This window comes from Trichomonas vaginalis, chromosome VI, assembly GCF_026262505.1.
Source record: "Trichomonas vaginalis G3 chromosome VI, whole genome shotgun sequence".
Lineage (NCBI taxonomy): Eukaryota > Parabasalia > Trichomonadida > Trichomonadidae > Trichomonas > Trichomonas vaginalis.
This window is the reverse complement of record NC_067208.1, coordinates 8741833-8757483: the sequence shown is the minus strand read 5'-3', so window position 1 is coordinate 8757483 and position 15651 is coordinate 8741833. Positions and strand designations below refer to the sequence as shown.

Sequence of the window (15651 nt, the reverse complement as noted above, 5' to 3'; positions counted from 1 at the left end):
CACTTCATTCTTATAGATGTTGATTCACTAAAGTGTGATACTCAATGTCTTATTTCAATGAAAATTGTTCTGCAAATTTATTTCACTTTTGACCTCACTTTTTCCGTAATTCAATTTTTTACTTTTAATATTTTAGATCTTCATAATATCATTTGAAAAATTAACCATATAAAAAAATCAAGTTATCAATTCACTTTTTCTGTAATTCAAAAATCAAAAATATAAATAATATATCTTTTTATCAAATATTATTATTATATTCTATGAAAAATGAGGTCCGGAAATTTTGCGGATTCCCGTAACTCAATTTTACGGAAAAAGTGCAGTAAACTATTCAAAATACGGAAAAATTGGTGTAAACTAATGATTTTACGGTAAAATCACGGAAAGTCCCGGAAGAATATATGTGCCTATATGAAATTATACAAAAATGAATCAAACGCATTTTAAAAGATTGTTCTTGTATTATAAATGCTATTCGCAGATTTATTAGTTGAAGAAAATTACCAAATTTTTGCCGATTTACAAAAAATGATTTACAAAGCATATTTTTATAAGGCTTTAAAAATCTTTAAAATGTGACCGGTGACGGAAATCCATGGTAACCAACCGCGGTTCCCGTTTGGAATGCCATATGTTCATGTAAAAACTTTTTCCAAAATCCTCAGGAATTAAGGGATTTTTGAATTTTAAGAATTTTTTTCGAATTTTTTCGAAAAAAAAATATTTTCAGAACAGCCTTAACGGCTAAGATTTAGGAACAATGTTAAGTATCAAAAAGAAAGGAGGTCTGATATAGACAACATATATCGTTGAAGGTTGAAAAAATCTCTAATATTTGAGCCCAAAATTTCAAATTTTAATTTTTTGAAAAAAGAGGCCACCCGTATGTACGTTTATTTGAGAGGAGGAGGATTATATTTTTGAAAGGGTGAAACATTATGAATATGTTAATTATATAATAATATGTATTATTATAAAAAAGAAAAAATAAAGCACGTTAAAATTTTTCTTTCTTGATTTTTTACAAAATCTACTTAGAATTATGCAAAATATGACTAAATAATTATAAATTTCAAGTTAAATTTTAATTTTGATAAATAATTTAAATTTCAAAATATCAAGTTCAGTTCGACTATGTATGTAGTAATTCCTCAATAAAGTGCCAAAACCCTATTAAAATATATGAACATTTTCAACATTTTAATGTTTTTATTTAAAAATTTGATGGAATATGAGCTTCAAACAACTATTATGTAAATAAAAATAATTAAATATATGTATTTATTCGTATTACAACCGTAGTAAGTCGATTCTTCCTTTCTTCTACTGAGTTTTGAATTTGATTTCGAATTGTAAAGAGATTCAAAGGGAAAATACTAGCGGATAAAAATTACCTCCATGAAAGGGTCATAATGGAGTCAAGTTGTATTTTTTGATATGTTTTGCTTTTCGAGCCTAAATAGGTAGCCAAGATAATGCCTAAAAATAAGGTTCTAAATTCTGAAGTTTACATGATCATCTCGTGTGCACCCTTAAAAAATTTTTATTTACAAAATATAGTATTTGAAAATGAGTGCTTTGGAACTTTATGTCTTTATATTAATATGATAGCTTTAAAATGTTTATAATTTAATGAATATCGAATCAAATAATAACTAATTACTAAGAATTATGATATCATTACATGCTGATAACATTTTTCTAATGGAATTATTGAATAGAATGTATTGCGTACCATCTAAATATGTATATTTGAACAAATATTTTTAGAAAATCTTGTATTTAAGCTAAATGTTGATGAATTTGTATTAGTCACGAACACTATAAGGTAATCACATGTTTTATACATTCCAAATATTTTAACGAATTTGATTTACGAAGAGAAAAAAAGAACAAAATTAAAATTGTAATTGTTTAATTTGTCAAAATTTAAAGGAAATATCGAAAATACATAACGCTGAATAGCTCTGATTATTAATGTAAATCATGAATTTCTTATTGTTGATTGAAATTTGTTAAAACAATAAAATATTATTATTTCTACACAAGAAATTTAAAAGGCAATTTCATTTCAAGAAAGTGAATTTCTCAATATCTTTAAGAAATAGTTACAAACTTTTGATTAACATAAAATAATATCTTTATTATGAATACAAACAAAAATTAAAAGAGTTTTTGGTATTTCTTCTGTGTGGTAAGATTTGCAAGACAATCAAAATCTTCCCAAACATGATCTGTCGAATTATATATATGCTCTGGAGAGTTGTGATGCTGTTCTGCATTCTGGAATGAACAGCCACATATCTCACAATAATCGCCATCTTGTGGACCTTTCACATAATCAGCTTCATCCCTTGGTTTTAGATGAGATTGAATTCTTTTCATAGTTGGTTCGATATCTGTTGGAATTTGTTCAAATGGTGTAATTGTATATCCTTTTGGAACATAGCCAAGGTGAATTTTAGGATTGTGTGAATTTCTTTGAAAGTTTGGTCTGTATCTCGAAAATAAGTCTGCAACAATGGTCAATTCGTTAACATTTATGAATTTCTCTGGCTCGTACTCGCGAACTGCCCAAGGGATTTGTTTTAGTAAAACCAATTTTGGTAATTCATGAATTATACTTGCATTTTTAAGTAAAAGAGCACCACGCGATGAATTAGGATTAGGAAGATTAAGTTTCACGGGTGTTGGTGAGATAATAATTTCGGCCAATAACATATCTCTGATAATTTTCACATTAAGCTGCGTAAGAGAGTTTTGAATTCGTTCTATTATCTTTGTGTCTGTTAAATTGATGTACACAGTTTTATCTCGAAAAAAAGATTTTGATATAATAGTGTCTGTTTTTTCTCTTTCTGGTTTGCTTGCACCAATTTTAATGGTTGATCTCCCACTTTTATTGGCAGGAAGCAAATCTTCTGTGAGGCCAAGTATGCTCTCGGCCGACATGGAATTGTAAAAAGCGAAAAATTAATATTACATTGCAATATGAACAAGTTTCCCTAATATTCCATAGGAACTTGAAAATGCTGATTTGGATTCAAGTCTCCAGATATCAAAGATAAAAATAATGAATTTCAGTCAATTTCCAATGTCATTCCGCTCTGATATAATGAATCCATCTATATTTTTCACTGCAAACAAGATCACCGTTGAAATTTGAATTCGAAATTTTCAAAAATCTTCAGATCCTAATTTTAATTAAAAATATAACATTAGTGATAATTTTGCAGTAAGACGGAATTACCAGATCCAATTTCTATAACGAATAATTGAAATCTATCGGATCATTGAAAGTTGTTTGGTCTTTAAAATATAACAATATGATCATTTTGTTTGACAGATAATTTCGTATCACCCTTTCAATTTGATTTTGACAATTCACCTGCTCTGTCATGATGCAAATTCGAATCATTGTATCATATCTTATTGTATTTTATAATGTATCTTAAGGATGTCAATTTGGAAGAAAAGTGAGAAAATTCCTAAAATGCTAAAAATGAATTTTCCAAACGTATTTTTTATCTCATTTTTTGATTTTTGAAAAAAATTTGGAGAGAAGAACTCTTCGTTTTTGAATTTTATCACGAAGGTTTTAATGTATATTAGACACATGTATTGGTATTACTATTTTTGTATATTTTGAGAGAAAATCCCTAAAAAGTGAGAAAATCTAAGACGGCTTGAGAAAATATATAAACTATTGAAAATTTGAATTAAACTTCTAATTTGGAAAAAAGAAATTTGGAAAGAAGAAAATTCAAAAATCGAGATTTAGACTCAGCATCAAATGGAGAACAAAATGTTTCTTCATATGAAGGAAAAAATTAGGGTTGTTAAAAACATCAAAAATTAGCGTTTTGAAGACACCATGGTGTCTTATAATTTTCCCTTCCTTATTGGCGTGTAGAAATAAATGCGCCAATAGATTGAAGAAGAAGAATTGTTTTTCTCTTAATGAACTTTAATCCTTTTGATATAGAATATTAAAAACAATATAATTTCGATTTCGGAAATTAAATTTCCAAATTTTTTGTCGATTTCGGAAATAACAGGATCCCGCATCCAACACGCAACAACAAAAACAAAACACACTTTTTGGTTCTTTCATCGTTTTAATCGTAATTTATGTAATACATGATTTGGATAAATTTTACAAAAATAGAACCTATATTATATTCTTTTCAAAGATTCTTGCAAATCATCAAAAATAATTGTATTTTAAAAAACGATCAAATTATCCTTTCATTATTTAAACTTAAATTAGTTTTTATGATTGGCTAAAGCAATCATATTTATTCATCATTAAATAAACGAAAAAATAATATTTGAGAGTTATTTCAAAAAAAAACACATTGAATTTATTAATTTGTCTCAATTTCAGTATTATAAATTTTTATAATTTCAATATTTTGAAATACACTTTTTAATATTTCAATATTTATGATATTTCAATGTATTAAGTGGTCTCAAATTGAGCTTCTCAAATATAAGTTGGCCTATTCAAATAATAAAATTAAATAATATTTAAAATAATAAATAAAAGTGATTGAGGTCATAGCAAAACGGCTGTTTCAGTCATTAATTCTTAAAAATAAAAAGGGTAAAAACTAAATACAATGGGTAAAATTCAATAGTGTCTGTGCTATCGTTCAATTTGAAGGTGTCTTTTGAAACCGCAAGACACATTAAATTTTTGAATAGTGTATTATGGTTTGACAGACACCAATGAAAAAAAATAAAATGATATTTATTTTAAATATATAAGATCCTTATATAAAATATAAATATTTTATCGTTTTATTTTCTTGTTTTAGAAATGTTTTTTATTGAAAAATCAATAAAACTAACTCCAAAATAAAATTTTTGATTTAAAGACATTATGATGACACCAGGCAAATCTTCCAAGACACCTATCGTCGGGAATCTAACAACCCTAGAAAAAATTTTCTTGTGAAGAAATAGAGTTTTTAAAATTTTATTGTATGTAATGAAATAAACAAATATTAAAATTATTTTTTGATAACAAGAAAATTCCCAATAGAAAATATTTGAGAGAAAGAAAAAAAGAAAATTGAAAAATATTACTCTCCTTTATATTTCATGAGATTTTAAATTTATTCTCATAAAATTGACAATTTTATACGTTTAGATGAAAATAAGTGATTTTGGTTGAAATAGAAATTATTATTTGCTTACAGCTATCAAATAGATTTTTGCTATTTTGATTAAAATTTGTTAATCAAATTAATAATTTTTTTCTAAATATCTTAAATATCTGGATCACTCACTGATACAATGAATTGAACGATAAAAATAATACAAACTCAACTAAGTTTCCTGTCTTTCAACTAAAAAAAATTATGCAAATTAAATTGTTTATTCAAATATTAAACAAAGATAAAGTAATTACAGTTATCATAAACTTTATGAATAACTCTGTAATTGGTTCAGATTTTCGTAAAAATATTTTTATTAATATCGATAAGAATACGTTTACCTACTATCACAACATATCGATAAACAAGAGTAGAGTGATTTTTATCATCGAAACTTTTTAAAAGCTGTAAGCTGGAAGTAAAAATCTTGTTTTTTCTGAGTTAGTTGTAGAACTATTGATGCACGAGTTATCATTGTGATGTAGAAGGATGTCAATGTACTGACTGAAGGATATGAAGTGAATTGAATTTCATTGAATTTCAATTTGATCAAAATTTGTTGAAATGATATGAATGTGTCAACATCTGTATCACTCTCTTTCACTCCTTCCCTATTTTTTCGAGAACGAAGCTAGCTCAGCTTTCGCTGAGCGAATTGACACTTTTGATGCCCGAAACATACATACTCTCAAATTTATCGAAAAAATTATACCACCTAAACTAGTATATTCTTATTTTAAATATGATATTATCCGTAGAATCCACACTAGAATATATTTAAATCAACTTTTAAAAAAGTTTGAATCCTGCGCGTCTCACTTTTTAAATTTTCCAAAAGAAAAATTATATTCTCCTAAAACGAAAACAATTTTCCGAATTGACATCCTTATGTATCTTAATATTCCTCCATATTTTTTTGAAAGAAAATTCAGAACAAAAAAATCCGTTTACTATCAATCCACAATGCCACATACAGTGTAATCATCATCTTTTGAAACAAATTTTTTCGAAACTTTCAATTTGATTCAATTTTTATCCCATTCCAACAAAAAAAAGTTTATATGAGCTCCGGAGCTGTCTTGAAGGAAGGATGGGCAACCAAATGCGGAGGATTCTGGAAGACATGGCACAGACGTTGGTTTGTTCTTACCGGCAATATTCTTGAATATTCCAAGCAACCTGGAGTAACACCACAAGGATCAATAAATTTAAACGAAACAGGTACCATTTCATACGCCCCTGATTGCAAGAAGCAACCAGCTCTTCAGATTGTTTGTCCAGACCGTACATATTATATGGTTCCAGATACTCCTCAAGAAGTCGATGATTGGATCGATGCTCTTAACAAAGCAAAGCAGTCAGAAAAAAAATCACGAACAACAACAACTCCAGACGATTATGCCATTATTCGATACGTATATCATGGCCTACATTCATCAATTTTAGAAGTTAGAGATACTTTGACAAATAGAACATATATTGCTAAACGCTACTCCACCGAAGGCCTTGGAAATCAAACAGATGAACTTGATCGCTATCGCCGTGAGCTTATGGGCAAGAAAATTCCATATGTATGCCCATTAGTTGATGTTGTTCAAGACGAGAACTGTATCATGTTTATTTCAGAACCACGTCCTTCATCTCTTGACCAAGTTTTGAAAGCCAAACCAACAACACCAGTTTTAGCCGATTCTATCTTCACAGAGATCTTAGAAGGTCTTCGTAGCCTACACCAACTTGGCTTTATTTATGGAGATTTCCACATTTCTAATGTTCTCATTGATTATCAAGGACATGTCTCTCTTTCTATACCAGGATTTGTTCTTAAACCAAATCCAAACCAAGAGCGATACTTATCATACCTTTCCCCACAGATTTTGAACGACGAGAAACCATCATCTCGTTCAGACATGTGGGCAGCATGTATTATGCTTTTCTACATCTACACTGGCTATGTACCATACGTTTCATCAACTATTCCATCACTTAAAGAAGAACAGAAGCAACCAATCAAGTATCCAAGTCTTATTCCATCAGAAACACAGAAACGCCTTAAATCATGGCTGGATCCAGACAGTCGAGAAGAACTTAAAGTTGGAACAGACATGCATCTTCCAAACTACGAAGCTCCAACACTTTTAGTTGATTTGATACCGAAACCATCAGAAGCGAAGAAGTCAGTCGAAAACATTGATGTTTCACATGAAGCTCTCATCATTTCGTTTTCATCAGGTAGCGCAATTCTTGAAAACCTGTAATTTATATTTTTTTAACCATATTTATATTTAAATTATCATCGTTATTTCAATATTTATTTTTTATTTAGTTAATGATGAAAAATACATGTTTTAGAGGAGAGAAATACAAATTCCTATTTGATATGTTAAAAATATAAGTTTTTTTAAATGAATTAAAGAAACAATGAAAAGAATATGCTTCAAAATAAAGATAGACAACTATTACAATCTCATTTTCTTTTTTTTTCTGATGTGAAATGCTAAATTTCTTCTTATTCATCATATATTATATTAATAAAAGAAATGTGGTATATGTGAAGATATCAAATATCGAAATCTTGTCTTCCAAAGTGCGATCATTACTCTAAAATTCAGAAAAGGAAGTTCCTTTTTTCATTGAAAATCTCTTCGGAAATCTGGCTTCTCATGAAGCTGGATTTCCAAGTGACATATGGGAAGGTTACTACGGTTCATCAGAAGAAAAATATATTCGTATCACAGATAACGCAAAACCAACTATTTCCTCAAATTTCTTTTTACTTTCCTCAGATTTCAAAGATTTTTCAGACAATGTCATTAATTGTGAAATCAATTCTATTAAATTACTTCATTCATTATGCACATTTACTAATATTACACGAAATAAAGAAGGTGGCTGCATCTACTTCAATGGTAACAGTTTCATTGTCCAAGATAGATTTTGTGCTATTAAATGTTACACACCAAGCAATGCAAAGTATTCATACACAAATGTTACACCAGAAAACAAAAATTTCGTAAATTTAAGTTCTCTCTATCAATGCGGTAAAGATTACACAGGATATGCAGTATATTTCATTGTTATGGAGATAAGACCCTTATTTCTACAAATAACACTAATACGAAATGCAAAGAAAATTCAGGTTGTAATATTGTAAATAATCCAATAAATATTAGCTTTTGTTGTTTCATTTCTAATGACAACAGTGAATCAGGTGCGGTTTGCTTGAATATTAATGAAACACCTGATTCATTTTTCAAAAATTCAATTTTCAAAAACAATTCATGTAGTACTTCTTATCAGAGTAGTTCGATTATTAGCACAGACGTACCATCTTCAACAAGCGTTACTGTTTCAGAATGTATTTTTTCAGGAAACAAAGCAAAAAATACTTTTTATGTGTTTAGAGGTACTATTATAATCAAACACTGCACTGGAAATTTGAATCAAAGTGCTTATCTTGGTGAAGTTAATACAGATGAAATGACTACAAATTCATTTGATCTTACACTTGAACTTCTTTCATTAGGCAAATGTGAAGCAGAACATCCAATTTCATTTGAATCCAAATTAGAGAAAACACTTCTTATTGATAAACGTTTTTCATTTCATTTTCCTCTTGTCAGTTTAATTAGTTTAAAAACATAAATTGTTGACCACAATACATCTTTTTCATGAGTTAATATATTTAACATCCTCATTCTTTCTGAGTTTTGCTCTAAAAATGAAATTTGAGAATTTATCTTAATATTCATCACCAAACACTATACATTATGATAATCACTTCATAAATGTTTTGTGCACCCTTTGAAAACAGAAAAATCTGCATCAAGGAACATTTTTGTATCTGAAATCTTAAAAAGAAAGCAAATTCAGATAAAAATCCCCTATGTATAAAAATAACACATTGCATACGGATCCGTGATTCCGATTTAAGTACTGTAATTTGATCACCGTAATTGATTTAAAACAATTCTGTAATGAAGAAGCTTATTCTGGACAAACATTAAGATATTTGAGAGTACATATCTGAGTATTGCATATAGCTAGTAGGAATAAAGAAAAGAAGGATATTTAATATTCATTTGAACCAAATCTAAGTCTATTTTACATATTTAAACAATTCATAAATATAACGGTATAAAAGGATGAATCTTTCTTGCGAGTTCATGATATAACGAATTTATTATTCACAATTTTAGAATAATGATTTTTCCCAAAAAAAATATTATTCTCAATTATTTTGAATAATTTTCACAAAATATTTGAGAATAAATTCAATTAAATATTATTTAACAATAGAGTTTACATCATATTTTATAATTTTTCCCCTAGAAGTTGAAACAATTTTAAGGGTCCACTGTAAGGCCAAATAAGGTCTATCGTCATCCCAAAAATATTGCTCGAGATGGTGTTTTACTCAGGCCCAAACCTTAAAAAAACACAAAAAAATTAACTTTACTCTTTTGAGATCCTTATCAGATATGCATCAATTTGATGCAGTATCGCAGTTCAAATCTGATTTTTTAATGTAGTTGTACTCTAACATCCTTTAAAAAATGCAAAATGATATTAATTAAGCTTTTCATTTCTGTATCATACACGAAACAAAATCGTTCATTATACTAAAATTTATCAAAGTTTGATTAATGAAAAAATAATATCTAAATTTTTACATTGAGTCGGCTATTGATATGGTTAATATTAAATCTTGTAAAAATTGGCATTATCCAGAATAATACCCACTAAAATACACAATTTTTTTTAAGAACTAATTATTAATGATATAATAGAATTGAATAAGAAATCTCATAATACTTAGATGCCTTACAAAGAAAACCTATTTCGAAATTAAGAGCCATGTTCCCGATATTATTGCATTACTATATCAGTACTAATTATTTAAATTCACTGTAACAAATACGAACTCTTTGAAAATTAAATTGAGAAATCAAGCCGCATCATCTTTTGAATATAAAGTTTTTCATATTTCAATTGATATTAAACAATTGATGAATGCTTTCGTTAATAATGGTCTTTAATTACAATTTTTTGATTATATAAATTCATAAATCATGAATATTAACGCCTTCGTCTAAAGGAAAATTGATGATATAAATCAAAAGCAGATCTCATAGGCTTTTTATCTATAATAGGAAACTCTGCTTCACACAGATATGATGAAAAGTGAGAAAGATGATGAATAGAATATATATTTTCAACATTATTTGTTGTAACTGATCCTTTTGTTTTATCTATTCTGTCACAGAAAGAATCTTTAACTGTAATTGAACCAGAATTTACTTGATAAAATTCTTTTCCTGGTCCTTTGTTTCCAAGAAATGAACAGTTTTCAATAAGAACAGTTGATCCAAATGCATAGAATGTTTCCTCATTAGATTCTTTGTGTTTATTATTCAAAACATTACAAAAATTAAAACTATAGTTACCATTTTCTAATGATAAAATAAAATAATTTGATGTTGTGTTACAAAATGATGAATATGTTACATTACTTAGACTTGTTGGTTCATATAGAAGTATTCCTGAGTCAGAGTTTGCTTCACAGAAACTTGTGTTGATTGATTTAACTTCAATATTTCCATATTGAAGAAAATTTGTACAATATTTTTCTAAATTTCCGCATTCATAAAATGAACTTTCATAAAGATAATTTTTATTATTTGATTTATCAACTAATTCAACATATGAATGATGTCCATAGGAGTTTGTTTTTGATTTGTAGCCACATGTTCGGTATTGGACAATCGAACTATTACAAATAAAGTAGAGAGATCCACCTTTTGTATTACTGCTGCAGTTAGTAAATGAACAATATGAGTTAAGAAATTTATTGCTTGTATTCGTAAAATAAATGGCACTATTAGTTATAATGGTGATGAATATACAGTTATATAAGAAGCATTCATTATTTGTTGATTTCGCGGTAACATTTGTACCTTGAATTGGTTTTGAATTAGGTGGAGTATTGTAAAAGAGTTCCCAAACATCATCAGGTGATTGATCAAAGTGTAAATTATTCATAGTTGATGTGTGTTTTGATACTGTTATCTGAAAATCGTGATTGAATTTCATTGTTTTCATCAAAAAAAATGAATCGGCATTATTTGACATTTCAATGATGTAAATGTCAAATAATGCCGATTCATTTGAATCTTATATTCAAGTTATGAAATTGCGATTCTTTTAGCTGTCATCAGCATTTTAACAGCTAGTGCATGGAAACAATGATGTAAATCATTCTAATCTTATATAAAAACATCGATTTTGCTGATTAAATTTTTGGATTTCGTAATAAAATGATCAATATTGTAAATAATTAAAGCTATTGTACTTACACATGATTTGTATATTATAAAATGTATGAAATATCGACTTAATTCGCTTGAAAATTTGAAATAGGGAGAATTTTTAAAACGCCTAATATCTAACAATTATTACATTAAATGAATACTTAAATTTGAGTAATCGATGATTTATATGAATTCTCTGGTCTGAATAAAGAATATCGAAAATTAGTTTGATTTTGGGGTTGTTTTGATAGTATTGTCAAATGTAATGATGTAAAAACATGAATTTATTAGTAAATACATGCTCGTGTTTGAGTAAAAATAGATATTTGTTGTTGTGAAATAAGTATTTGATTTCTTGTAAATCTTGAATGAAAACAATAAGTTCGTATCAATGGGAAAATCGAATATGTAGCTATTTAATTTGTATCAAAAGAATTTTTTAATGAGAATTTAAATTTCGAAGAAATTTGTTATGTATCGTTGAGTTTTGTAATTAAAACTGATATGTTAATGATGTGATTTGCTTTTTTAAAACATTTATTAGTCTTGATGAAATAATTTTTCTTTTAGTTAAACATTTCTTCTGAGTTTGCTAATAAAGACGGAGTCCTTTGTGAATGTGACATAGGCGCCCGAGAACCGTATGCACAAAAACTCTTATTGGGTGTCTTGTCTTTAGATATTCTTTCAAAAATATGCCAAATTTGATTGATGATTTCTAAAAAAGTAATCTAATCATCTGATGCCATTAATTGTATTTAGAAAAAAAATTCGTTCTTTTAATTTTTTAAGAGTATCACAGCAGATGAGATTAACTTTCCTTGATTTACGATACAACTAATTCACCAAATGCAGAAGTGCAATCGAATACAAACAATCGAATCTCCTAATTGATGAATCAAATAGTCCATTTTTCATTGAATTATTTAATCAAATCGTCTCTAATCATAGCAATCCTCCAAAATCAATCAGTAGTACACATGTTATCTTTGATCAATTCTTACGTTATAAAGAGAAGAGCACATTTATATAATCTCAAGTATATTTTTGATTTTTTTTACAAATCTTGTCAATAAGACATTTGAAGTTGTTACCGATACAGTTACATAATTTTGAGATACAAATTCACCGCGCAATATTATTTTATTAAACTAAAACAGAGATAATTTTCTAAAAATTTAAATCATACATTGATCAGTACCTTGTAGAAGATACACATATTGATTTCAAATTCGTATGCATTGAAATGTTCGACGACATTTACACTGTTCGTTTTGAACCTATAATTATTCCATTTATAGTTGAAATGACAAAAATTTACCACATCAAGATAAGCGATGATACAATCGAATTGATCTCACATTTCAGCATGATACAAATATCAATAATATGTAAACTAAGAAAACATTATTGATATACTTAAGGGTGCACCGTATGTACGTTTATTTGAGAGGAGGAGGATTACCCTCTCAATTTTGAGGGATTCGTTAGTTTATTTTCTCGATGAATATGCAATAAAATTTGATTTTTACCTTATCAATATACTTCATATAATATACACATGTTCATGTAAAAACTTTTTCCAAAATCCTCAGGAATTAAGGGATTTTTGAATTTTAAGAATTTTTTTCGAATTTTTTCGAAAAAAAATATTTTCAGAACAGCCTTAACGGCTAAGATTTAGGAACATTGTTAAGTATCAAAAAGAAAGGAGGTCTGATATAGACAACATATATCGTTGAAGGTTGAAAAAATCTCTAATATTTGAGCCCAAAATTTCAAATTTTAATTTTTTGAAAAAAGAGGCCACCCGTATGTACGTTTATTTGAGAGGAGGAGGAGGATATTTTTGAAAGGGTGAAACATTATGAATATGTTAATTATATAATAATATGTATTATTATAAAAAAGAAAAAATAAAGCACGTTAAAATTTTTCTTTCTTGATTTTTTACAAAATCTACTTAGAATTATGCAAAATATGACTAAATAATTATAAATTTCAAGTTAAATTTTAATTTTGATAAATAATTTAAATTTCAAAATACCCTACGTTCCCAACTTCTGGAAAACGGTTTTTCACCCTTATGATCAGTTTCAGCCACTTTGGGAGTCTCCCAAACTTTGATATTTTGCATTATGATAGAGAAACGTGTCTAGTTTAACGTACAGTTGTTTTAAAGGCAAATGATGATATCACATGAAATTATCAAATTATCAAATTTTGAAGTACCAGTCCAAAGGGTTAATTAGATCCTACACAGATGTGCGATAGTGAAACATATGTGTTCTTGATTTGAGAAGTCCTACTGATAGAGGTATGAATCTCACAGCTTTGTGTGAGTGTGTCTGACACTTGTATAGAGTGGAATATGCGCCGACATATATTATATAATAACATGTAGTTGATAATTATGAAAAAATAGAATTTGATGCGAATGATATTGAAAGTTGTTTTGTAATTTGATATTTTTCTTATATGTGTTAATTAGTAAATGGCTTGTTTGTTGTGATCGTACTGTGAAAAATGAAAGGTATTTTAAATTAAAAAAATGAGATTTTGAGATATCTCTAGAATTAAGAATTTATTATGTATTTGACTTTTATATAACTATGTGTAAAGGATCTCGATGTCTATATGCTTTAAATAAAATTAAATAAAATGAGATAAAAAATTAAAATGGACAAGAAGATATATGGAAATGTAATTTGTATTGTATTGGTTGTTGGCAAAATGATTTTAATACAGATTTAAGGATTTGGAATGGATTTGAAATTAAATGATTTTTATTCAAGGAATAATAAGATTTGAACTGGTTTTTATTTTGAGAATGTAAACTCCTTCCATAGGATATGTATTAGAAAGATCAATTTTAAACTTTTTGAAAGAATTGTTTTTTTGTTGAGTGATTTTCTCTCATTTGATAATATTTTTAAGTTGGCGTATCTTACGCCCTTCCAAAAATATGTATTAGAAAGATCAATGTCAAACTTTTTGAAAGAATTGTTTTTTGTTGAGTGATTTTCTCTCATTTGATAATATATTTAAGTTGGCGTATCTTACGCCCTTCCAAATATTTCTTAAAAATTTAAATTTGTCTCATCTCCTACTCTTAATTTAAAAAAATTTCAAAATCCATAATAGTAAACATTTCTTATTTTTATTTAAATCTGAAAAAAATAAATTTAAACAATTTCTCTACACACGACGGTTTCGGCGGTTTTCAGAATGGTTGACAACTGAATTCATCAGGATAATGTCGGTTGGGGTGCCCTTCTTGGCCTCCTGAGTACTCACCAAGATACCCCCAGCTCCCGCAAAACACCTCCCATAGGTGAGCATTAACTGATGAAGTTATTGACAACTTTATCTGATTTTTTTCTTTGTTTTTTTGTTAAGATTTCTTAACCAAAGACTCGAAAACAAAACTTCGCTTCAAGTTGCTGTCTTCCCAGTTACTCTGTCGCAATCTTTTGTCTGATTGCGTGCAAAGTTCTGCTCCAGGAATTATCAAATATGTGCCATTTCAGGAGAGATAACAAGCTCATGCCTCCTGGAATGGCGGATTGTTCAACAATCTTCTTCTGATTGCAGAACTTTCAACCGACAAGAGGTGCATATGCACATCTTTTAGGTTGCAATCTGTGATCCCAGGAGACATAACAAGCTCATGCCTCCTGGAATGGCGGATTGTTCAACAATCTTCTTCTGATTGCAGAACTTTCAAACGACCTCACGAAGAAATTCTAATCGATATCCTTTTCTATTGACTTATATTTGTGAATCATGACGTTAAAATCTTACGTTAAAATTCTGTACTTTATAAATCAGTTCATTTCTGCTTAAAGCATATTAATAAAGTTGTTCTTCAGATTAATGTTAGTAAGCCGGCGCTAGCAAATAATCTTTGCATCTTTATTATGCTTATTAGTATGAAAGATTTAACATATAATTCGCCAAAGTTTAAAGCCTTATGACGAAACTTACCAAAAACATCTTCTTCCAGCAAGATCCGCCTATACTCCCACATTTGTCTCTACAGCTCTCACTTTGTCAGATTGTCAAAAGATTTATATGTCAAAGCTCAAAACTTAATGACGAAACTTACCAAAAACATCTTCTTCCAGCAAGATCCGCCTATACTCCCACATTTGTCTCTACAGCTCTCACTTTGT

General features: G+C 28.2%; 3 protein-coding genes across 3 annotated transcripts, besides 1 other annotated feature; 1 reads left to right on the top strand and 2 right to left on the bottom strand.

The window, feature by feature from the left end:
- Nucleotides 1-631: 631 nt before the first annotated feature.
- Nucleotides 632-1535: a mobile genetic element.
- Nucleotides 1536-1993: 458 nt separating this feature from the next.
- On the bottom strand, nt 1994-3404 carry TVAGG3_0830540 (uncharacterized protein; the record flags this gene model as incomplete). The annotated part of the gene is made up of 1 exon (XM_001305172.1): nt 2167-2955. The coding sequence occupies one exon, from the start codon at nt 2953-2955 to the stop codon at nt 2167-2169; it is 789 nt and encodes a 262-aa protein (XP_001305173.1).
- Nucleotides 3405-5101: 1697 nt separating this feature from the next.
- On the top strand, nt 5102-7621 carry TVAGG3_0830530 (AGC family protein kinase; the record flags this gene model as incomplete). Its single annotated transcript, XM_001305171.2, has 1 exon — nt 6227-7423. One exon carries the CDS (start codon nt 6227-6229, stop codon nt 7421-7423), a length of 1197 nt encoding a protein of 398 aa, XP_001305172.1.
- A 2079-nt stretch (nt 7622-9700) lies between these two features.
- Nucleotides 9701-12153, bottom strand: TVAGG3_0830520 (uncharacterized protein; the record flags this gene model as incomplete). Its single annotated transcript, XM_001305170.2, has 1 exon — nt 10245-11267. One exon carries the CDS (start codon nt 11265-11267, stop codon nt 10245-10247), a length of 1023 nt encoding a protein of 340 aa, XP_001305171.2.
- Nucleotides 12154-15651: the final 3498 nt, after the last annotated feature.